At 38.8% G+C, this 25,214-nt stretch overlaps 1 protein-coding gene across 3 annotated transcripts in view; it reads right to left on the bottom strand.

Moving 5' to 3' along the window:
* The window catches only part of LOC127427671 (complement C5-like), a 36,767-nt gene that overhangs the window by 11,150 nt on the left and 403 nt on the right, over positions 1–25,214 (bottom strand). The window contains exons 2-21 of one of the 3 annotated variants that reach the window (XM_051675393.1): positions 24,952–25,147; positions 24,552–24,705; positions 23,678–23,748; positions 23,260–23,354; positions 22,843–22,925; positions 22,655–22,745; positions 22,381–22,486; positions 16,439–16,574; positions 16,102–16,217; positions 15,801–16,001; positions 15,421–15,615; positions 13,450–13,656; positions 8,440–8,604; positions 7,508–7,634; positions 7,276–7,344; positions 6,664–6,849; positions 6,470–6,557; positions 6,220–6,302; positions 4,927–5,066; positions 2,037–2,258 (exon numbers count right to left, since the gene is read on the bottom strand). In XM_051675393.1, the coding sequence (XP_051531353.1) occupies positions 2,037–2,258; positions 4,927–5,066; positions 6,220–6,302; positions 6,470–6,557; positions 6,664–6,849; positions 7,276–7,344; positions 7,508–7,634; positions 8,440–8,604; positions 13,450–13,656; positions 15,421–15,615; positions 15,801–16,001; positions 16,102–16,217; positions 16,439–16,574; positions 22,381–22,486; positions 22,655–22,745; positions 22,843–22,925; positions 23,260–23,354; positions 23,678–23,748; positions 24,552–24,705; positions 24,952–25,147 (2,731 nt within the window). The other 2 variants (XM_051675403.1, XM_051675412.1) reach the window with 2 other exon arrangements.

Here is a 25,214-nt window from a genome sequence, read left to right as displayed (position 1 = left end):
ACTAAATTATGAGAGGTTTTGTTCTGATGGTCATTGTATCGGAGCTAAACAGATGAAGGTTACGGAAGAAGCATACAGTATTTGTTGTTCAAATTTAAATGAGTCACATAATGAGGAATAACATTTCTCAGAGTTCGTTGTTTTATGAAAACATACTGTAACTTTCAGAATTCAAAAGTTCCTCAACAGTTTAAGAAGACAATTTATTCAAACTGAGCTGCAAACATGGCTTGTTCTGAACTTTCACAACTTATTAACATCAGACTTATAGACTGTTGGGCAAATTATGAAGTTTTTTTTTTTTTTAACCCTTGTGTTGTGTTCGTTTGTGCTAACACCTTTTGTGTTCCCGGTCAAAAATGACCGGCCGACTAAGATTGTAAATAAATCTCTTATATTGCATATAATATCCTAAAATATTGCATTAGATCTTTTTGTCAGTTTCTTTTTTAGTAATTATAATAGGTTTTGTACATTTCTTTAACATTTAAAATAATATATATTTATTGACAGAAGGATTCATTGAACTGAGCTCATATGGTGCTAGTGGGGAGCACTCCCTTCAAAAACAATAATTATATAATAAATTAATAACCACTTGCCTGATCTAAACAAAATAGGTGTCATTTGAAAGGTTACAATCTGAACTTTACACTGCATAGAGCTGATCCTACCAATTCTTGAATAATGCTTTTTAATTTTCTGACAAATAAGAACTGTTTAGTTCTCATAATTTGCTAATTTGTTTCACAACAGCTATGTTCAGAGTTAAAAAAGACATAAAAAAAGATGAGATAGCCATGTGTTATATATTGTTGGAAAGGTCTAATTTAGTTAAATTCAATGAGCAGATTTGTTTCACTCAGAGGCCAAAGTGCAGTGAGTATTAGTGTATGGCGGCACGGTGGCTCAGTGGGTAGCACTGTCGCCTCACAGCATGAAGGTTTCTTCACAGCATTTCGAGTCCCGGCTCACTTTCTGTGTGGAGTTTGCATATTCTCCCTGTGTTTGTGTGGGTTTCCTCCAGGTGCTCCAATTTCCCCCACAGTCCAAAAACTTGCAGTTTAAGTGAATTGGAAACTCTAAATTGCCCATATGAGAGTGTGAATGTGTATGCCTTAGTGTGTTAGCCCTGTGCTGGACTGGCCACCTGTCCAAGATGTTTCCCTGCCTTTAGCCCAAGACAGCTGGGATAGGCTCCAGTACTACCTGCGACCCTACATAGGACAAGCTGCTTAAGAAGATGGATGGACATATAAATATAATAAAAAGGAGTATCTCTATTGTCACATTTTCCCTTATTACATAGATGTAACATATCATAACTTACAGCAGACTATCCCGATTCAAACGAGCCTAAACACAACATAATATAAGTAGATCTTGAAATATTCCTCAAAGAGTGTACATGGAAAGACAATGCACAACAGGGCACTCAACACATGTTGTGTGTGTGTGTGTGTGCGCACATGTCTGAGGACTTTGTGTGTGCAAACACACTTCCACATATGTGCTCATCTAAATGATTGGGATGCTCCTGAACACTTAATATTTCTGTATTTTGTAGTCTAATCCATTCACTTTCAATGGAGAGTCACTTTAGACCGGGAACACCACAGGTGTAACAAAGTGAAATAAAACCAATAAACTTTGAAAAAGGATTTTTTTTTTTTTAATTGTGTTCAGATGTGTGACTGTGTGAACAAAGTCATGGAATCTTATTCCAACTGGATGAAATAAACTACAGAAAATGAAAAAAAAAAAGAAAAGTAAACCAATCAGTTTTGACCGGAACACAACATAATGGATAAATAAGTAAGTCAAAAGGGATGAGATTAAATTATTTTTGTGGTAACAAATGTTAAAAGGAAAGTTCACCCAATAAAAAATAAATAAATAAATATTAATTGAAAAGATGATATGACCCCTTTAAAGCACAAAAAGTACAGTCAATCAGATCAAGCGAATTAGAATGAAAGGATTTGTCAATAAACCTATTCTCTTATGGCACTGACTGATGATGTCTTGGCTCTTACCACGACTCTCAACTTCTTGACCACACTCTCAGTCCAGGATTTGGTTTTTAAAGTGAAAGTGAGTGTATGAGTGCCCACTTCCAATGCCATGATGTAGAATTTGACCAAGGCCACAGAATGAGCATCTATAATCCCCTTGTTTTCATGTAGTCCTCCATATTTCCCCCGTTGAATACCATGAAACACACACACTCCCTCTGGTGCAGTCAAGGTCACAGAGTACTACATGTGTGCATGTGAGAAATAGAGAGATATAGAGAGAAGGAGAACTTTAATCCATTTATCACAATGATGTGGTAATCACAAAAAGCTTTATTATAAAACGAATAGTCCTGCATGCTGTTTGGTCATTACAGTATTCCAGCCGTGTTATAACCCATTATAAAGTAAGATGACACGAAACACCTGTTGAACATATCAGTGTGCAGCAGCCATAACTGCTGTAGTATTATTATTACTATTTGCAAAGCATTGTCCTGTTATGTCAGGGACTAAATCTTCTTGTGACAGGATGGCACTTACTAAATTTGGTTAATAATATTTTTAATGAAAATTGTTTCCTTAATATTTTTATTTGGTTGTAATTGTTTTCTAAAAGCGATAAGGCACTCAAGGCCAGGGTTGGGAGGATTACTTTTGAAATGTATTCCACTACAGATTACAGAATACATGCTGTAAAATGTAATTTGTAACGTATTCTGTTAGATTACTCAAGGTCAGTAACGTATTCTAAATACTTTGGATTACTTCTTCAGCACTGGTAGATTTTTTCACTTGTTTTGACTATAAAAACTCTGCCAGTACAGTAAGACAAAATACACGTTAAAAATACATTCTCTGAAAAACCTAAATATCTTATGCAGTGTTGTTTCTAAAACAAGATCAATCAAACTGATCTTGTTTTATGGATTTTTAGATATTATTTTTACAGGAAAACAATACAAAAATTATTATCAAGAATATGATTTTTGCCCTAATTTCAAAGGTCTTACTAAAAAAAAAAATTATGATCCAACGTGAATTTTCTTGATAAAAAAATATATTCGTGCTTGGTAACGTGCATGTAAAATGGCTAGAAATAGCATTTTAGCTTAGCGTAAAGCTGACCATTTACACAAGGTTTATTTCTATTTCTTCTGCTCCAAACTTACTTCAAACTTACTTCTCTGTCTGCTCGTATGAATGTAACACATCATAAGAAAGTGTTTCACTGCTGTTCAAATGCACTTTGGATCGCATCATTTATATGTATAAATGTTTTCCATCTGAAAGGACTAAATATTAAAAGAAACAAATGACAATAAAATGCAAAGTAATCTCTTCAGTAATCAAAATACTTTTTGAATGTAAATGTTTTTTAAATACCAATGATTTAAACTGTAACTGTAGTGCAATACAATTACTTATATTTTGTATTTTAAATACGTAATCCCATTACATGTATTCCGTTACTCCCCAACCCTGCTCAAGGCCATGCTATATTGTGAATAGGTGTATTAGTTGTGACCATATTCACAAAATGGGCCTTAGTCAGAGTAGTCGCCATATTTATTTTGACTCAAGTAAACACTAGGTTGTTGGTGAAAGGCATAGTCTGATCATTAGAGGAATGTTTCTGGATTCAATACAGGTTAAGCGCAATCGACAGCATTTGTGGCATAAAGTTTATTACATAATTTTGACTCTTTCACTCGTTTATTTAAAAAAAATTTTTTTTTACTTACCTGTGTTAAGTTATTTCCAATATTATAACTTCGTTATCATGACGTAAATCCCTGATGTTTAGGCCACATCCACACAAATACGTTTTCTTTTGAAAACACATCTTTTTCTCTATGTTTTGGCCTTTCGTCCACACTGAGACAGCGTTTTGTCCAGTGAAAACAAAACTTTTCGAAAACGCTTTCCAAAGTGAATACATTTGAAAACGCAATCTTCGCATTCTAGTTTGGACAGGGAAAACTGAGATATCTGAACTAAAACGATGACATATTTGTTGTCATGTGATGTAGTCATGTATCTATTCAACCCAAAACAATCAAGATGGCGGGCAATGTTGTAGCGGCGTTGTTGCACCTGCTATTCACTTTGATAGCATTATTAAAGATAAATGTTACTTTGTACAACCTTTACTTCGCATTTTTCAGAAATGCTGTCGAGCGACGGAACACGAGGACAACTGCATTTCAGACCATACATGGAATTTAAGCGTTTTCATATGTTTCAGTGTGGACGAGAAACTTTTTGAAAACGGCATTGTGAACGGAGAGCGTTTCGAAAAACGAAAATTACAGTTTTCAAATGCATCCGGATTAATGTGGAATTATTTTAACACATATAATGTTTACATTTTGTGGTTATACTTATAAAACAGTGTGTATTTTAACATTTATGGACTGGCCCCATACACTTCCATTGTTAGTGCCTTACTGGAACCACTATTTTTTAAATAAACAACGGACGAGTCAAAATTATTTTTGTGGTTATCAACATTATGCCACAAATGCTGTTAAAAGCTAACTTGTATCAAACCACTAACATTCCTTTAATATCTTTTGTCACATCTCTTTTTCTCAACCCATGAGTATTTTAAAATATGTTTTTTTTTTTTTGGTTAAATGATCGACATCAAGCGTTAATTTCAATTTAGTGTCTACCCCAACTAAAGTATGGCTAAATTAGGAATAGCATAATACCATTCTACTCTGACTATGTCTGCCATATCTATCTACTGTGGAATATAAAGAGTAATATGGTAGTATGCTATTCTGTACATTGCACTAACAATAACACATTATCATTGTCCCCTGGTTCCTTCTTGTTTTGAAATATAATTTCTGTTCTAATCCTCAATCACATCACCCAGAATGATCAGAACTGAAACTTTTACCTCAATTCTTGAAGAAAGCTGATTGTAGACGGACCCCTTGAGCTCAATCTGCTCTCCCCGCACCATGGAATAAGGCAAAGGGACATTCACACTAATATCCTGAGACACCTGAACATTTTCAGGATCTGACACACATATCCCTGACCAAGAAATAGGAGAGTGAGTATGAATTCTAATGAAATACTCCTCCCCCAAAAAAGGTTTGCATGTATATTGCATTATTTCCTGAAAGGAATGCAGTCTTTTTGATGGCTATGACTATACTCAGAATAGAATACTAGCTTTCAACTGAATACTGTGCAGTACACACTATATACTGTCCACTACTTTTGCTTTTGTATTGCTTATATGCTCCAAGAAAATAGAGATGTTTAAAATAAAGACAGTAATTAATTCCAAAATCAGTTCTTACACTGGGAATGGAAGGTCAAATTGAGTGCATGGCATTGTGCGTTACAGTATTCCATGCAGAGTGATTTTCTGAATACTGTACATTAGATCGGGGTATTCCATGCATACAGAAAATGTGCATACTACATTGTGCAGAAATAGCATGAGCAGTGTGTGAAAGGTATAGTTCGCCCAAAAATGAAAATTCATATGCCATCATATACTCATGCCATACTAGATGTGTGTGTCTTTCTTTCTTCTGCTGAACACAAGCAAAGATTTTTAGAAGAACATCTCAGCTCTGTAGATCCATACAATGCAAGTGAATGGTGATCAGGCATTTGAAGTTCTAAAGAGGAGATAAAGTCAGCCTAAACATAATCCATCAGACTCCAGAGGTTAAATACATGTCTCTAGAAGTGATCTGATAAGTGTGTGTCAGAAACAGATCAATATTTAAGATTTAACATAAATCTCCACTTTCACTTTCAAAATATGAAAGATTGATGGTAAAAAAAAGGACTTAAATATTGATCTGTTTCTCACCTACACCTATCATATAACTTCTGAAGACATGGGTTATACCACTGGAGTCTTATGGATTACTTTAATGCTGCCTTTATATGTTTTTTGGAGCTTCAAATGTCTGGTCACCATTCACTTGCATTATAGGACCAATAGAGCCTAGATTTTCTTATAAAGATCTTTGTTTTTGTTCTGCAGAAGAAAGAAAGTCTAACACATCTGGGATGGCAAGAGTAAATGATGAGAGAATTTTCATTTTTGGGTGAACGATCCCTTTAATATACTATATCAACCTGATCCAGGTACATTGCAAGTTTGCTTTGAGCAGCAGCTTGGTGATGATGAAACAACTAATTACATTCTGGCCTGTTGACTCACCCTCATTGAAAACCCCAATCGCTTTCAGCTCCCATGTAGTCAGTGAATCTGGGAGACTTTTTTTGATAATGACTGATCCAGACCTTAAACAGCAAAAAAAAAAAAATCAAAATAAAAAAATGAGAGAGTCATCTCACTCAGATTTCTAATCTGCATTTTTCTTTTTGGCAATTAACAATGAAAACTCTTGTATTTATAAGATTATGATAAATTAACTGAATGGATTTTGTTTAGAAATGTTTCTTCGTACTTGCTGATTGTGTGTTCCTCCCATAGCCAACTCTCAGGGAAGAAGCTCCGAATTTGATATGGTGCCGTATCCGTCAGAAACTTTATTGCTGCATTAAGTAATGGAGAAATTATTGTAATTTTTATTTCAAATGGTTGATCAAGCCAATGTCAAAGTCCAATAAGTTGATGACAGCATGGATAAAACAACTGTACCTGCACGACTTAGGAAAATCGTATTTTCTTTCTTTTTACGAAGTGCTATACCAGCTTCACAGCATTTGATGAAGACATCCTTACACCTACCCACCAAGTTCCTAGCACGATCTGTACAGGTTGTGAGGGTCGGGTCACTTTGTGTCCCTTTTATGCAGAAGTTATAGCACAGCTTATATTGACGGGCTGTAGAACAAAAAATTGGGCCTTGTTTATTGCTGATGTTGTAAATATACACAACATTTCTGGTCCTCTAATCTGTCTGGACAAGCTACATTCCCTGTTATATAGTACAACAGCACTGGGACGCTTCACTGTTTGTATCACAACACTTGCTGCTTTGCCTGCAACACTCAGTGGTTGATCATATACTTTGGCTACATGTGGAACTATTTTTTTTTCTAGTGGAGCAAAAATAGACAAAATGTCTGGCCATATTCTGTCTAAAATGTAAGTTACTTTGTATTAACTTCTTGTTTATAGAACTTTTGTATAAAAGCAACATCATGAATGTCAGCATGGCTGTAATGCAGTCTTAGGCATGAGGATGTAGGCGATCTTGCTTGTGTGTTACTTTGACTATTTTGAATAAAGAAATTCTTGTAAACGTACCAATTTTCTGATACTCATTACTCAGGTCACCTGAACGCTTTGGCCTAACCTTAGCTGTGCAAACCCCTGCTAAAAAAAAGAAGGAAAATACATTTGTCAGCTTTTCAGCAAATTTTCAGCAAATGTAATATTATTAATTAATATTCCTTCACCTGACAGAACAAACAATAGCTCAACTGGCCACTTAGACACATATACATACACTCCATAAGCTGTATAATTAAGCATGTACCTGCGCTAGGGGTCTGGCCATTTGCATTGGTCATGAATGTTAGTCCGGCACGGTCAAACACATCAGCATTATTTTTGCCCCCTCCTCCTCCGCATCCCAAGTCACTTTGCTCAACATGTCGCAGTATCTGCAATAATGAGGCATTTTACATTAAAGTGGTAACCTACAATTTTTACCGTAAAAGAATATTCTGGGTTCAATACAAGTTAAGCTCAATTAACAGCATTTGTGGCATAATATTAATAACCACAAAAAATTATTTTGACTCGTCCCTCCTTTTCTAAAAAAAAAGAAGCAAAAATTGTGCTTCCAGTGAGACACTTACAATGGAAGTGAAAGGGGCCAATCAGTAAACGTTAAAATACTCACTGTTTCAAACGTATAGCCACAAGACATAAACAATATGTGTGTTAATATGGTTTTAGTGTGATCAAATCACTTACTAACATCTTCTGTGTAAAGTTATAGCCAATTTTACAACTTTGTTGCCATAACGATGTAACATCAACAAACCCTAAAACCCTAAAATGACTGTAAAAATAACAATTTAAACAACTTTACAGCTCAAATAATACATGAGTTTTAACAGAATAATTAATACAAATGCTTTTATAAAATTATAAGCTTCACATTTCTGTCATTTAAACTCTCCAAATATTGTCCCCATTCACTTCCATTCACTGTAACTTCGATTTTTCCTTTTTATAAAGAAAAGGAAGGACGAACCGAAATACATATTTGTGGTAATTAACATTATGCCACAAATGCTGTCGACTGAGCTTAATTTGTATTTAACCCAGAATATTCCTTTAAGGAGCTTCCTGATCTAATCCTTAAAATCAGCAACCTGTATTTTGGTTAATTCAGTGATGTTAAAGAATACAACAGCTGACCACCTGTCATATCTATTTGGAACAAATCTGCTATTTCACCTTATTCATTGGGTCCTTATCATTAGGTTTTAGTTTGTACAAGGCTGTGTCTACAGCAGACAAAGCCACTAGGGACTCTCCTCTGGTGCTCTTAGTTGACACGCTTAATTCAAGTTTATCTTTGGGTTCATAGCTTCGCTGTGTGTTGAGAGTTGAGAGGTCCATCTGAAATGTACATGGAAAATATACTTTATATTGGTCATCATTTAAATTCACAGTATTTTAACTGCTAATTAATTAAAATGCTGAAACGTGACAATGTAAAAATGTTTAGCAAGATGAACGAGGGAAGAATGTGGTGTTTTGTAACTTCTGTCTGCTTTTGTTAAATTTTGAATTTCATCATTTCACAAAAAAAAAAAAAAGAAAAACAAAATTAAATGTGGTTTGCTGTTACTTCTCTCTTTTATGAACTGATAGATTCTTAACAGTGTGAGAAATGTAGCTGTTAATAATAACTATTTAGTGGAGTAAAAATCTGGTTCTATTTTTTATATGACACTTCTATTTCACATTATTTGAAACTGAAATTGTCACAATAAGTAGTCTAGTTTTGTGGCCAATTACTCGAACAATAATTATAAGATTTACACTTTCCAATTTTATAAAAAAATTCGGTAACACTTTATAATAAGGTTCCATTTGTTGACATTAATTAACAACATTAGTTAACCTAATAAACTCTGAAACACTTTTGGGCTGTCGCCAGCAATTTTTCAAACTCAAAATTAAAAGCTCACCATTTACACATACAGTGGAATAACTGCAAAAAATGTGTCTCCTTTTTCAGAGAACAAACCAAATAATAATAAAAAAGACTCCAATTATTCATATATAACATTGTATGTGTCAATGTTTATGTTTATAATCTTATGATAAATAAAAAAAATGTCATTTTTGTTTTGTTCACCCCATCTCCCTCCAAATAGTTTTATTTTATTCAACTAGATGGCAGGACATACTAGAAAAAAATAAAATGTCCTCTATCACCTTCCGTCACAAAATGCCGATCTGAAATGTAGGTGGCGCTATAACGCATTTTAGCCATTGCAGATGTATTCGTCAATAGACATTCAGTCTAATTTTCAGTTCTTGCACCACCCGCATTTTTTCATCGAATAGAGCTGAGATCCTCCCATTTGCAAAGATATATAACATTTTATCATTAATAGTCGATAACATATATTTCTGATAATTGGTTTAGCTTGCTTTTCCTGCAGTACTGCATATTTTGTTTTGGACGTCTAAGACATAACATTGAATTATTCACACATTCAAGCTCACAGACAAGAAAACAATGGCTCCTTTTTTAGAGAACTTCCTAAAGTTAAGTGCTATTTTAAAGACTTTTATACTCATATTAATATTTCTACCACATAACCACTAGGTGGCGCTTATTTGCGACATGGATGATTTAAAGGAATAGTTCACCCAAAAATTCCTTCAGGCCATCCAAGATGTATCTCAGTTCCCTGTCTGTAACTCACTCGACGTTGTGTCGATGTAGTGACACTAGGGGTTTGATCTTGAGAGCCCCAATCACCTTTGCTTAAAATAGAAAAGGCCAATGAGAATTGTCGAGTGGAATTTGCATGCCACTCTCCGCCTCCGGACATACGGGTATAAAAGGAGATGGCGTGCACCCTCATTCAGATTTTTTCTTCGGGGCCGAATGCATGTATTGTGTTCGTCCTCTCACCTTTTGCTACACTGCTGGATTTTACGGCAATCTGTCTCGAGTGCTTGGGGCGCCAGCACGCCGAGGCAGCTTTCGTGGAAATGTTATGTTCTCATTACGAGAACATGCCCAACAGAACGTAGCGGGCGCGGCTCACTTCCTTCTTCATGAAGCAAGGAGCCACCACGGCTGCTCCCCAACCCGCTCCGTCCTGGGCGGATGCTCAGCCGGCCGGGTCGGCAAGCACTGCGTGCAATCTGGATGTGGATATGGGAGTGTTTTCGTCGGCTCAACCCCAACGGATATCCCATCCCCCAGCACGCTCGTTCTATCTGGGAGAGCTGTCGAGCGATACAGGCGGTCTGCCTCAGGGCGGATTTAATGTGTCATTCGCGACTCGCGACGAGGATGAGCTTTTGGTCGCAGCATCAGACGGTGGGCTTCTGCTATCGGAAGCGGACGAATCTTCTGAGCTCCCGCCCACGGGCGGTAGATCACAGGATGAGTCAGACACTGAGAAGGAAGCCGTGCTTGCCCGGGCGGCTGCGAATATCGGGCTGAAGTGGAACCCTCCACCCTGCCCTGAGCATTTGCAGCTGGATGATTGGTTTCTGGGCTTGGTGCGTGACTCACGGCCGTGCCCCGCCCCGGTGCCTTTCTTCCCGGAAGTGCACGAGGAGCTAACGAATTCATGGAAGGCGCCTTTTTTTAGGTGGCTTTGCGGGCTAATCCATCCTAACTACCCTCGACGGCAGAGTGGCTAAGGGATATGTCGTGATCCCCCAGGTGGAGCGTGCCGTAGCGGTGCATTTATGCCCGCAGGTCACAGCCACCTGGCGCGACTGACCAAGGCTCCCTTCCAAGGCCTGTAAGTTCTCTTCCTCATTAATGATAAAGGCTTACAAGGCTGCGGGTCAAGCCACTTCCGCCCTGCACACCATGGCCATCCTGCAGGTCCACCAGGCCAAGGCGCTGAAAGATCTGCTCGAGGGTAGAACTGACCCAGGGCTGATGCAGGAACTGCGTACTGTGACCGACCTCGCCTTACGGGCGACGAAAGTCATGGCGCGCGCCATGGGCCGGATGATGTCCACTCTTGTGGTCCAAGAGCGGCACCTGTGGCTCAACCTCGCGGAGATGCGTGATGCCGAGAAGTCCGCTTTCTCGATGCACCCATCTCCCAAGGGGGGCTTTTTGGCGACGAGGAATTCACCCATCAGTTCTCGACGGTGAGGAAGCAGGCCGCCTTCCCACGCCCCGTCTGCTTCTCGTCAGAGCCGTTCCCCTGCGGTGCCGGCCCCGGCGCACATCTGGAGGCCTGGTTAGCGCTCAACAACCTCTCGCTGTGGCTTATCAGGACGATTTGCCTCGGCTACATGATCCAGTTCACCAGACACTTTCCCAGGGAAACTCTATCGGCTCCTCAGCATAAATCTGAATGAGTGGTGCACGCCATCTCCTTTTATATCCATATGTCCGGGGGCGGAGAGTGGCATGTAAATTCCACTCGCCAATTCTCATTGGCCTTTTCTATTTCAAGCAAAGGTGACTGGGGCTCTCAAGATCTAACCCCTAGTGTCATTACATCAACACAACGTCTCGTTCCCTCCATCAGGGAACAGAGGTTACATCAGTAACCAAGACGTTTATTTCTTTATCAAAACAGAATTTATTTATTCATTTCAGGCCTCCTCCTTTAAACAAAGCGAATATAATCCGAATGAAACAAAACAATACTTTTATACTATTTAACTACAAATGTTCGCTTCCGTACAGCTCTGTGACTCACGCTCATGAGAGGGATGATGTAAGCTCGTTGGTAAGGTCACGCGTGGAGGAGGAGGCAGGAAGCGCGTCTTTGTTTACAAGAGAAGGAGCGCTGTACAAAAGTTTAAACTACGGAAACATTTGTAGTTAAAAAGTAAATAAGTATTGTTTTGTTTCTAAAAATAATCAATCGTTTGGGTTCAGAAGAAATGTATTTGTAGACTGGAGTCGTGTGGATTATTTTGATGCACCCTAAATATGCATTTTGGACCGTCAAAAAAATGGAGTACATTCACTTGCATTGTTTAGAGGAGGAAGCCTGAAATTAAATCCTAAAAGTCTTAAATTCTGTTTTGATGAAGAAAGAAACTGAGAGTGAGTAAATTATCAGCAAGTTTTCATTTTTGGGTGAATTATTCCTTTAAGGCCTTATTTTGTTATTTTAAAGCTACAATATGTAACATAACAGCCTTAAGCTGTTGTTTTGAGTTATTGGAAATATTGATGTTTTGAAATAAATGACATTACAGAAATTAGGCAACACTTGTTAACATTAGATACAATGATTGCTAGTCTGCTAAAGTCAAAGTTGTAAAGTTTTTATAACTGCAGGATATTCTGACCAAATGACCATGGTAGTAAATAATTTATAGATTGTCATTGTTACCAACCAGTGGTCAACATCATTTCAAGACTCACATGTCCTTGGCAAGCCTAGGACTAAAGGATTTATTTATATAAATGATTGCCGTTATAAAGAAAAATACACACGTGTGCTAGCAAGTGAAAAGTTCTGCACCGATTACAGTATAATCATTGTATTTCACTACACACACAGATTAACTATACATAAACCATTTCAATAAAATATCTTACCTGTTGAGTAAGAAAAAAGCCATCTCTGGGTCTCTTTTAAATCATTTCAGATCTCAGAGTTGTTGCCAGCTCTGAAAAGCCAAAGCTGATGTTGATTCGGGTTTTATTACGGACTCTGTCGCTTTCCCTTTCTGCTTGTAGACTCTGCTCTGTTTGGGGTTTCTATGTTTTACAACCAGTGATTCCTCGGAAGTTTGCCATTTTGAATGATCCATGGTAAAATTTTCTCGCTCGTTGTGACAACAAACTTTCAGCTTCAGCTACTCCCACACGCGCGCTACAGTACCCGGAGCTTATTTTTCGCACGGGCGAATGACGTACGACTGCGATTTCCCGGCTAAAATATAAATCATTATTATAGGTTTATCAAAGTGTATTTAGGTATAGTAAAGACATGGTTTGGAAGATGGATTAAAATCAAAAGTTGTATTTGTCAACATTAGTTAATGCACTATAAACTAACAATGAACAATTGTATTTTTATTATTAATAAATTATGTAAAAAATATATTGTACATTGTTAATTCATGTTACCTAATGCATTTAATTATGTTAAGGAATGGAACTTTATTGTAAAGTGTTACCATTTAATTTAGTTAAATAATACACATTAAATTGAGTGTATAGAGTTTCAATTATTTTAAACAGAAGAACTTATAATATGTGTATATATAATAAAATGACATTACATTTAAATTATTCACACAGTTGGCCTTAACATCAATCCACACAGAGTCTGCCACAAGCTCAGCTTTTATCTCCCCAGACAGGATGTAGTACACTAGTAGGCGAGCAGATGGCACCATTTCAGGGGTCACGTGAATGTTAAGGCTCTGACTCTTGTCACTGACACGATCAATTGTGGCAAACTGCACAACTTTGCCTCTTGAGATGACCTAAGGTAGAAATAATTGTGTCATTTTTAAGGATTTTCTTTGCATAAAGTAAACAAGAGTCATTGCAGCCTTAGTTAGAGTACAATGTAACAAATCTGCCACATTATGTTCCAATTAATTGATTACATTAAAGATAATAAATATAAACTACAATAAAATTAAATGTAAGATGTAAAATTGTGATATATGTTACACGTTAAAATTGAACTAATTACAATAGTAACAGCAATAACAGTGAGTTGTTCCACAGGCTATAAAATAATTACACATTAAGCAATATTTGTTGTTCATTATGTTGTAATATGTATTTAGTATGTGTAATACATATTAATGTAACATTGGCGCTGTGTCATTAAAAAAGAAATATACACCAAGTGACAGTATTGCCTTAAATTATATATATATATATATATATATATATATATATATATATATATATATATATTTAAAGAAAAATATATGAGATTCAAAAATATTGATCTCTATATAGAAACATTTCAAGGATTTAATAACTTGCCTTTAAACACAAATATAAGACTCTGTACTAGATAGGGCTGGGTATCACCTGGCACCTCACGATACAATACACGTCACGATTCGATATATTGCATAAATCATGATATAATTTGATTCGATTATGAAACCATTCAAGTCCAATTCATCTGGGTAATTTCAGTTATATACTGATGACTGATGAAGAGCATGTAATTTAAAAAATCAGTTTTTTGTCTCTTGGTGAGCTCATAAAATTTATTTAATTGGAAGTAACAGTGTGCCAACTTTGTTGCGTTTACATGATACGAACACACAAATAGTTGAATATACATATTCTGAAACATGGATCTAAAGTATTGATACAAGATCATAAGAAAAAGTAATGTGATGTATAGCTACTTGATTGTATCGCCACAGCCCTAGTACTATATAAGTTTACTCAGACCATAGACAGCAGAAGGAACACATGGTAAAATGATTCTGGAGCCGAGGCTGTTTTTATTGTTTGGCAATGACCAATAAAACGCATAAAACTTTGATTTTAACAGCAATGCAAGAAGCAGTAAATAATTTAAAGTTAGGAAATTTTACATGGTGCAAGCTGGTCCTTTGAACTTGTAATCTGTTGGTCAATCGGCTTGCATAATCTGTGGCCCAAGCTGATAGGTCCTTTGACATGTAATCTTTTAGTCAATCAACTGGTGTACTCTCTCTTTGAATACAATTTAAATTGCCTCTCTTGTTTGCAGATAGCCGGTCTCACTGCAGCGTGGTGCAAAGGTTTTTTTCTATGAAACTCTCCCTCCCCAGCATCACATGTCTAGATCTGCTTCAAGAGGATTGTATGTACATGTCTATATATATATATATATATATATATATATATATATATATATATATATATATATATATATATATATACATATACTGCATATACTGTGTGTATGTGTATATATATATATATATATATATATATATATATATATATATATGCATATAATCATGCAGTAGCAGCATGTCCTACATGCGTAACACAGCATGTCTTAAGTATGTCTAATTGTGCAGCAGTTGTTGAGAACTGTCATGACTTAAAACTTAACAGAAGCAAAAGTAAAGATATTTGAGAAGTGAAGTATAAAGCTCTAAAACAGAGAAATTAGAGAAGTTTAATTTTGCCCCACTGTCTTTAAAATACAACCACCTATGACTGCAATCAACAAAATTCAGCTGTAGGTCCTACAGTCATTCAGATGACTCAGATGTTTTTACCTGGTAGCTGAAGGTCTTCAGGGAAAGATAGTCACGATAATGAAAGTAAATGCTGGCCTTAATATACTCTCCAACTTTAAATTGTGATGATTCCGATAGTAAATTGATGTACAGGTAACGATGGTTGATAGACACATATGATTCAGCCTTTAGTGTAAGTTGAGCCTGATTCCAAGAATTATCCGCTGTCTCAAACTGAAATAAGTATAATGAGAAAGTATATTTAGCATATATACAGTAATAACTTAATGTTTAGATACTACTTTGCCAAATGCACCAAAATTAAATTGCTCCTCTTTAGCAACCTGGCCTCACCACTAGTTAACTAGTCAGTTATTAACTTTCTTTTCAGTGTTAAAAGAGGTCACAATTGTACTCACAGAGAATTCAGCTTTTTCCACTTCATCAGGTATATTACTGATGAAATGAGCAATTCCATCCCTCTGACTTGTCTCTGTAATTGTATCCAGGTACCCTAAGAATTTGAGCTGTTCTTGTTCATTGTTAACTCTAGTTATAGTTGCTCTTGCCTTGACTGGCACACCTTTTACTGGTTCACCCAAAGGATCCTGAACCAAGACCTATGGGGGAAAAGTAATAAAAAATATTCAGATATATGTGACATTTAAACAGCATTTATAGTATATCTACTTATATACTCTATATAAGCAGTTATCTTACTCTAATAGAGTATGGTAAGCCTGGTTTTATGAAAGGAGGAGTTGCAATCAGACTCAGGGTAAAAGGAGATTGTGCAAATTTCACATTTGAGAGCACTGCCTGCTGGGAAATGCCACCTGATAATGAGAAGAGGTTTCCAAGTTGTGTTATGTTTTGTGAAGAAAATGCTTATTCAGAGGTATTTAAAGAATGGCAGGTGAAATAATTACTGAAAAGATTTAGAAGGAATGAACATATTCAGAATGAAAAACAAGAACAAATGGTCATCACATTCATTTCTGCACAACACTTTTATCTTGTGTCTGAGGAACTAGAGACAAATGATAACTAGACCTACCAGTTGACTCTTGCAGTAAAACTGACACACGAAGAAAACTGTTTTCGCCCATGTCTCTCAGTTGTTGAGGCCCATCAGGCATCTTCGACAGAGCCCACTTGATGTTAAGAGTGACTTCCAACTTTCCATCTTTCATCTAAAAAAGTGTAAAACAATGTCCAGCTGAACTTTTTAATTTTCTGAACTCACACACACACACAAAAAAAGTACAGTGGCATGAAAAAGTATGTGAACCCTGTGGAATTAGCTGGTTTTCTGCATTAATTTGTCATAAAATGTGATCTCATCATCATCAAAGTCACAAGTATAGACAAAGCACAATGTTCTTAAGCTAACAACATACAAACAATTATAATCTTTCATGTCTTTATTGAACACATCACATTAAACATTCACAGTGCTGTGGAAAAAGTAAGTGAACCCTTGGATTTAATAACTAGTCGACCCTCATTTTGGCAGCAATAACCTCAACCAAACATTTCCGGTAGCTGTGGATTAGACCTGCACAATGTTCAGAAGGAATTGTGGACCATTATTCCTTACAGAACTGCTTCAGCTCAGCCATATTCTCAGGATGTCTGGTGTAAATGGCTCTTTTGAGGTCATTCCACAGCATCCCTATTGGGTTAAGGTCTGGGCTCTGACTGGGCCACTTCAAAAGGTGGATTTTCTTTTTTTTTTAGCCATTCTGTAGTGGATTTACTTCAGTGTTTAGGGTCATTGTCCTGGCATTATCCTGTAGGATATCTTGATAAACTTGGGAATTAATTTTTCCCTCGATGATGACAAGCGGCCCAGGCCCCGAAACAGCCCCAAATCATGATGCTCCCTCCACCGTACTTCAACATTGGGATGATGTTTTCATGTTGGTATGCGTTGCCCTTTTTATGCCATACATGCTGCATGTCCTTCCCAAAAAAAAAAAATCAATCTTAGTTTCATCAGTTCATAAAACATTTTTCCAGTAGCACTGTGGACTGTCAAGGTGGTCTTTGGCAAACTTCAGGCGCAGCAATGTTTTTGTTGGAAAGCAGCGGCTTCCTTCGTGGTGTCCTTCCATGGACACCATGGCTGTTTAACGTTTTTCGTATAGTAGACTTATGAACAGAAATGTTAACCAGTCCAATGATTCCTTCAAGTCTTTAGCTGTAACTCTAGGGTTCTTTTTGACCTCACTGGGCATTCTGCAGTGTGTCCTTTTGGTTGGACGGCCAATTCTAGGGAGAGTAGCCACAGTATTAATCATCTCCATTTATAGACAATTCATCTAACTGAGGACAGTTAACAGTATCAAAGCTCTTCGAGATAACTTTTTAACCCTTTCCTTCATAATGCGGGAATTCCCGCACAAACTATAACATGCTGGTGAAAAGTAGTCAAATTAATCCCCGCAGATGAACAAATAAAATCATTAATTTTATCTTTAATCAGTATGTGTTGTGTATATCAGCGCTATCGACCCACCGCCCCCTCTCCCTCCCTCCCGCACTAGTAATATTTACACACTAAAGGAAGCACCTTCTCACATATTTACTCATTTGTTGTATTAACATATACCAGAAATACATTTTAAATAAGAATATGACATTAATAACATGGAAAAATATATAAAAATTTATAATAAAATATCTGCAAAGAAATGTACTGTAAGTCAGTACATTACAACATAAATTGCTGAAAAGAATCACCATAATGCATAAGACTTGTTCAAAATAAAAGGTGATAATTAAGAAAAACAGGTCCATATGAGATACGCAAACAGTTAGGTAAAATAGTATTATGATAATTATTATTATTATTATTATACAATATTGAATATCTTTGTGTCATATGATAAAATATGTTTTAGATGCTAAATGTTTACATTCTTCACTGTGTTCCATGAAATGATTAAGATGCTCAAAGGGCAGGACACCTGTGCTGTAGAGTCAGCTGCAATAGTTCCTAATTTTTTTATATGTTTGCTGACATTTGTGTTAATGTCATCTGTACAGCATAGAAAAGAATGAACTCATTGAAGATGAAACAGAAGACCACTAAAAATGACCAACTTTACCTCCGTGTTTGAATTTCATTGAGAAAAATATTTTCATGATTTGTTAACTTTATATTTTTGCCAGATCAACTTAGATTTACTCATTTGTTCAGATAACATAATAATATGTTTTTACTGAGTAAACTAATGGCACAATGGCAATGCACTGATACAATGTAGAAAATAAATAAATAAAAAATAGTTCCCTATCTGTCACTCACTCGAAGTTGTGTCGATGTAGTGACACTAGGGGTCACTCTTGGGAGCCCGAGACACCTCTGGTCTTTGATAAAAGGCCAATGAAAATTGGTGAGTGGTATTTGCATGCCACTCCCCCGGACATATGGGTATTAAAAGGAGCTGGTATGCAACCACTCATTCAGATTTTCTCTTCGGAGCCGAACGGTCATGCTCTCTGAGCTGAATTCCCACGACTGTTCATTCACTTCTGCTGGATCTGATGGTGCATTTCAGTGGCTTCTCCCTCCTCTGCACTGGTGCACTGCAGAGAATGCCCCTGGGCGCTTCGGCAGAAATAAGAGTATATTTCTCTAAAAGAGTATATTTCTCTAAAAGAGCAGCACACACGGAACGTCTTTTTAAAGATGCGTCTTTTTAAAGATTTCCTTGTGTGTTATTCCTGGTTGCGCTCGTTATCTCTCACCTTCTGACGGTCACGATCACTGTCTTTCGTGTCTGGGCACTGCTCACGCGGAGACAGCATTCATGGATGGGACATGTACTCATTGTGAGGACATGTCCATGGCAACGGTGCGGTCGCGGCTTGCCTTCATAAGAAAGCAAGCCACCCCAGAGGCTCCCTGCCTCGGTCCTTTTACCCACAGATATGAGGCCAGCGTGGCTAGCACTGGGGGCGATTTGGGGACCCCAATGGGACCGCCTCCACTGGGTATCCCCCCGCGGACCTCCCATTCCCCAGCATGCTCGTCTGCCCCGATCGGGCTTCCGGATGAGTCCACCGGCTCGTCTCATGGCAAGTTCGACCTCTTATTCGGAGCCCGCGAAAGTGATGAGCTCTCGAGCACAGCATCGGAGAGCGGGCTCGTCCAGTCGGATGCGGAAGCCTCAGCTGGGCTCCTCCATTCGGGTGCAGTCGCCCGGTCACAGGCCGACACGGAGATGATGACATGCTTTCACGGGCAGCCATGAGCATCAGGCTAGAGTGGAACCCTCACGGCTCGATGATTGGTTCCTGGGCTCGCGGCGCTGCTCAAAGCCATGCCCTGCCCCCGTTCCTTCCCGGAAGTGCATGAAGAGCTGACAAGGTAGTGGGAGGCACTGTTTACTGCCCAGTCCCGATCTTTTCAGCTTCCCCGCCCTCACTACCCTCGATGGTGGGGCGGCCAAGGGCTATTTGGCAATCCCCCGGTGGATAAAGGCGCTCGCGGTGCACTTATGCCCGCAGAGTGCCGCCACCTGGTGCGGGTGCCCAAAGCCCCCATCCAAGGCCTGTAGGTTTACGTTGTCTCTGACGGCCAAGGCCTACGGTGCCGCTGGACAAGCCACCTCCACCCTGCATGCCATGGCTCTCCTGCAAGTCCACCAAGGCGATAAAGGAACTGCATGAGGGTAGTTCCGCCCCAGGATTGATGCAGGAACTGCGCTCGGCGACTGACCTCACTCTCCGAGCGACGAAGGTCACGGCACGGTGTCCACATTAGTGGTCTAGGAGCGCCACCTTTGGATCAACCTGGTCGAGATGGGTGAGGCCGACAGGACACGGTTCCCTGCTGCCCCCATCTCCCAGGCTGGCCTATTCGGCGACACCGTCAAGGACTTTGCCCAGCAGTTCTCGACGGTGGAGCAGCAGACGGAGGCTATCCGGTATATCCTGCCCCGGCGCGGCTCAAGATCCCACACCCCATCTGCTCAACGCCAAGGGCGTCCCCCTGCGGTGACTGCACTGGCTCTGCCACAGCCCACCCCTTTAGCCCGGCCCCGGCGTGGAGCCCACCGCAGGAAGCAGACACCACCCATGAAAGGCTTCAAAGTGCCCCTGAGACGGGCGACCCAGGGATGACATAACCTGCTGCTCTGGAGCAGGAAAGCAGACCTCTCCATCCCTCGGTCAGGGCCGGGAGGAGAATCTTTTTGTTACCTTTGCATTTAATTGTGCTGCATGCCCAAGTGGCTGCAGTACCCAAGAGTTCAGCAAGAGCAGTTTCCTTGTTCCCTGTGTCACGTATCCAGTGTGCACGGCCGTCATCATGACCACCGTCCACCACTCTATTTGGCAGGTTTGGCGCTCCAGCCACGGTCTTCCGCCCCTGAGTGCCCAGCTGTGGCACAAATCCGCCCCCGATGTATTCCTCCAGACCGTGCCTCGTTCCCTCATGGGACCTCTCTGTAGTTCTTCAGGGTCTACAGAGAGCCCCCTTTGAGCCTTTGCAGTCAGCTGAGCTTAAGGCACTCTCTTTGAAGACTGCCCTCCTGACTGCGTTCACTTCCATCAAGAGGGTAGGAGACCTGCAAGCGTTCTCTGTCAGCGAAACGTGCCTGGAGTTCGGTCCAGGCTACTCTCACGTGATCCTGAGACCCCGACCGGGCTATGTGCCCAAGGTTCCCACGACCCCTTTTAGGGACCAGGTGGTGAACCTGCGAGTGCTGCCCCAGGAGGAGGCAGACCCAGCCCTGTCATTGCTGTGTCCGGTGCGCACTTTACGCATCTATTTGGATCGCACGCAGAGCTTTAGGATCTCTGAGCAGCTCTTTGTCTGCTTTGGTGCACAGCGGAAAGGAAGCGCTGTCTCCAAGCAAAGAATCGCCCACTGGCTCATTGACGCCATAGCTATGGCATATCACGCCCAGGACATGCCATCCCCTGTAGGGCTTGCACATAGCGCCTTACACCTCCTCTGAGCTGAAGATGTGCACCATTAATTCCCAGTAGTGTTCCCCCCTTTGGACAAGGTGTGGTTTTTAGGGAGTGGAAAAAAAGAAGGGGAAAAGAGGCCATGTCTGGGTTAGCCTGTCTCTATCTTTTGGGTAGTCGATTTGTCCCCAAAGGGCCGTTCGACACTCATAACTATGTTGGGGGAGGTTACGTGTCGACCTGGTGTGCTGGCTATGAGGCACACAGTGGTCTGCCCATAACACACCGCCAGTTCACGTAACACAGTTCAGCCAGTTGTGGCGTTTCGTATAGGGACCCCTAGTGTCACTACATCGACACAAGTTCGAGTGAGTGACAGATAGGGAACATCCTGGTTACTTGCGTAACCTCCATTCCTTGATGGAGGGAACGAGACGTTGTGTCCCTCCTGCCACAATGCTGAACTACCCGCTGAAATGGCTGGACCTTGTCTCGGCTCCTCAGCATAAAACCTGAATGAGTGGTTGCATACCAGCTCCTTTTATACCCTTATGTCCAAGGGAGTGGCATGCAAATACCACTTGCCAATTTTCATTGGCCTTTTATCAAAGACCAGAGGTGACTTAGGCTCCCAAGAGTGACCCCTAGTGTCACTACATCGACACAACGTCTCGTTCCCTCCATCATTATTTATTTTATTTTACTATCAAATTTTATTTTAAATGAACTCAACATTTTAAGGCAACCAGGTTACTTACTTTTTTAAGTTTAACCAAAATAATTTCTTACAGTGCATAGTTCAGCACATTACCACATTCACCATGGTCAAAATACATGAAATCCGATTTGTCCCCTTTTTTAATAAGTAAAATTGAAATTTCAATGACCTATTGAACACTGAACTTGAAATGCCCCCGTTTTTCATTTCAGAAATCTGGTCTCCTTAAACTTAGATGAAAATCAAACCAGATTTTAAGACAAATTTATATACATATAGTAAATGCAGGTCATTCCAAAGGGTTCACATACTTTTTCTTGCCACTGTATGTTTTGAAAGTGGAACACAGACTTTACCATATGTCTTGAATGCGTTGAGGGGATCATGACAATTGTTTCTGCTAAACAGTATCCATACCTCAAGAACACATCCGCCACACTTACTGGCGTTCCATGGATATATCTGTCTCCGCACATATACATGAATAAGAGTCATTTCCACCACCAGACCTCACTTAATTATGCTTTATTTGATCCTCACACCAATGGCAAGTTTGTGCTATTTAATAATAATAAAAAAAGGAATTTACAGGGACTTTATATACATGTCAGACAGAACAGGAAAACCCACTTGGCTGAAATCTTCAATTTGAAAGACTCAAAGTTCTCAGCACTGACGTAGTTTGCGTCAGGCTCAATGTGGAGTGAAATGCTGGGTAGCACTGAGAAACATAACATGAATTTAAACAACAAAAGTTAAATAAGCTAGTAATTTGATCACCTACATAATACTTGGAACTCAAGAAAAAAAGGTCTTACCATATTCCTTGACCTCAAATTCAGCAGTGGCAGATGTTTGAAATGTCTCGGCATAGGTGGCCACAATTTTCCAGATTCCAAAACTGTTAAGATTTACATTATGCAGTCAAAAACATAAAATAATGAAAACACAACTTGACTAAACCAGTAAGTGTTCCTTGTTCAACCATCTTCAGCAGAAAAATCATGCAGGTTGATTTTTTACAGGTGAAAGCACGGCTATGTTGGTCCACCAACTAGACCAGCACCATAACCACCACTAACCAGCATAAACCAGCCTGAACTAGCATGGAAATTTATGCTGGTGTGAGCTGGGCTTTTCAGGAGGGTATCACTATTACCCCTTAATAATTATCTAAACCAAACATCACATCACTCGAAATATATTGCCGGTTATATATAATAAATGTTTCTTACGTTGGCTTAAGGGGTATTTTGAAAGGAGGAAGAAGTGGTTTTGCTCCATTGATGTCTGTCAAATCAATCATTTCAACCTTGATTCCTTTAGGGTCCTAAAGGATATTTGAAACAATGTTGACTGAGACAATGAAATAGCAATTCTTACCCCATCTCAGTGCCACAATGACATATAACAACAATACAAACATTACATACAACACCATATACAAATTAAGTAATATAAAAGCAATAATGATAATAATCAGAAAATAATGAAAATAACTCCATCCACAGATTACTGTTACCTCCAACTCTCTACTGCACACATAGCAGAATTATTGGATATTCCCATGTACTGACATAAGTTATTGCACATGTCCATGATATTGCATTATGTTCATCGTGTGAATATGAGGTAGTGAAAAGAGATGCTTACTATGAATGTAAGGATTACAGGTCGGTTAGATTTTCTCAGCTCCTCGTTTAGGGAGTAAACACGCACTTTAACTGTGAAAACAACAAGATCAAAAGAAATACGTTCAATTTCTGTATTATTCTTTTTTATCTCTCATTTTCAAAAAAACGATGTGCAGAATGTTTATAAAGGAATATTCCGGGTTCAATAAAAGTTGAGCTCAATCTACAGCATAAGTGGCATAATGTTGATTACCACAAAAAATAACTTTGACTCGTCCTCAAAAATCGAGGTTACAGTGAGTCACTTACAGTGAAAGTAAATGTGGACAATTTTTTGAGGGTTTAAAGACATAAATGTGAAGCTTACATTTTTTGTTAACCACTTACATTAATTCTTTTGAAAAGTTGTTGAAATCATAATTTTTTTACAGTCATTTTAGGGTTTTAGGGTTTGTTGATGTTACATTGTCATGGCAAAGAACTTGTAAAATTGGATATCTTTACACAGAAAATCATGTTTACACACCTATTGTTTATGTCTTGTGGCTATACTTTTGAAACAGTTAGTATCTTAATGTTTACAGATTGGCCCCATTCACTTCCATTGTAAGTGCCTCACTTGAACCCAGATTTTTGCTTTTTTTAAAGAAAAGGAGGGACAAGTCAAAACTAATTTTGGTCGTTATCAATATTATGCCACACTGAGCTTAACTTGTATTGAGCCGAAATAATAAATTGTTGGAATTACCAGGATACGTGAGATGTGCTCATAAACCAAGTGGTGTCAGGTTTTCCTACAGCATGAGGACATTTTGGTCCCCTTAATGCAGGAATACCTGCTCACACACACACACATGAACACACCTACTGTAATACATTATTATCATGCTGACCCTCCTGTTCCGGTGTGTAAATGTGCTTGTCCGTTTGGATAAAGAGAAAACCATTGACAGTAGTGACTGGAATTTTTTGATGTTCTTTAAAGCCATTAGAAATTGCCTCAAGGTAGACAGAGTTGTCCTCCTTAGGGAAGTCTTGAGACATTATCTGAGCACAAGAGAAAGAAGAATGTTTTTTCAGTGCTGAATTTTTAAGATATCACTTACAGTATCATAAAAATAAATAAATAATTTGAATCCCTGAACTCTAAATAATAATATTAAATAATAAAAATAATAATAAAGATCTTGCAGAAGTCAGAAAGCAACAAGAACAAAATTATCAGCCACGTAAGCTGCCACATTACATTAATACGTATCTTCCAGTAAAAAAGTTTAAAATTTACAATCCTACCCGTAAAGTAGCAACACCCTGATAGTTATTCTGGGCATTGAGCTTCAGGGGCTGAAATGCATACACTTTATCTTTTATTGCCAGCGTTCTCTTTAGGTAAAGATCCACTTTGGTTTCCTGATCATAGCCAAACAACTGTACCACCACCGTCTCTGAAGCATCGAGTCGCAGGAGTTTGGGTGCAGTGATTAGATATCTGTAGAACAAGATCAAATTGGGTCTGTTTCAGTAGCAGAGGCATTAAAAATGATTTCAAGTGACTT

The sequence above is a fragment of the Myxocyprinus asiaticus genome, chromosome 3 (genome assembly GCF_019703515.2).
Source record: "Myxocyprinus asiaticus isolate MX2 ecotype Aquarium Trade chromosome 3, UBuf_Myxa_2, whole genome shotgun sequence".
Classification (NCBI taxonomy): domain Eukaryota; kingdom Metazoa; phylum Chordata; class Actinopteri; order Cypriniformes; family Catostomidae; genus Myxocyprinus; species Myxocyprinus asiaticus.
Note: the sequence above shows the minus strand (reverse complement) of the source record. Positions and strands in the feature narration are given on the sequence as shown.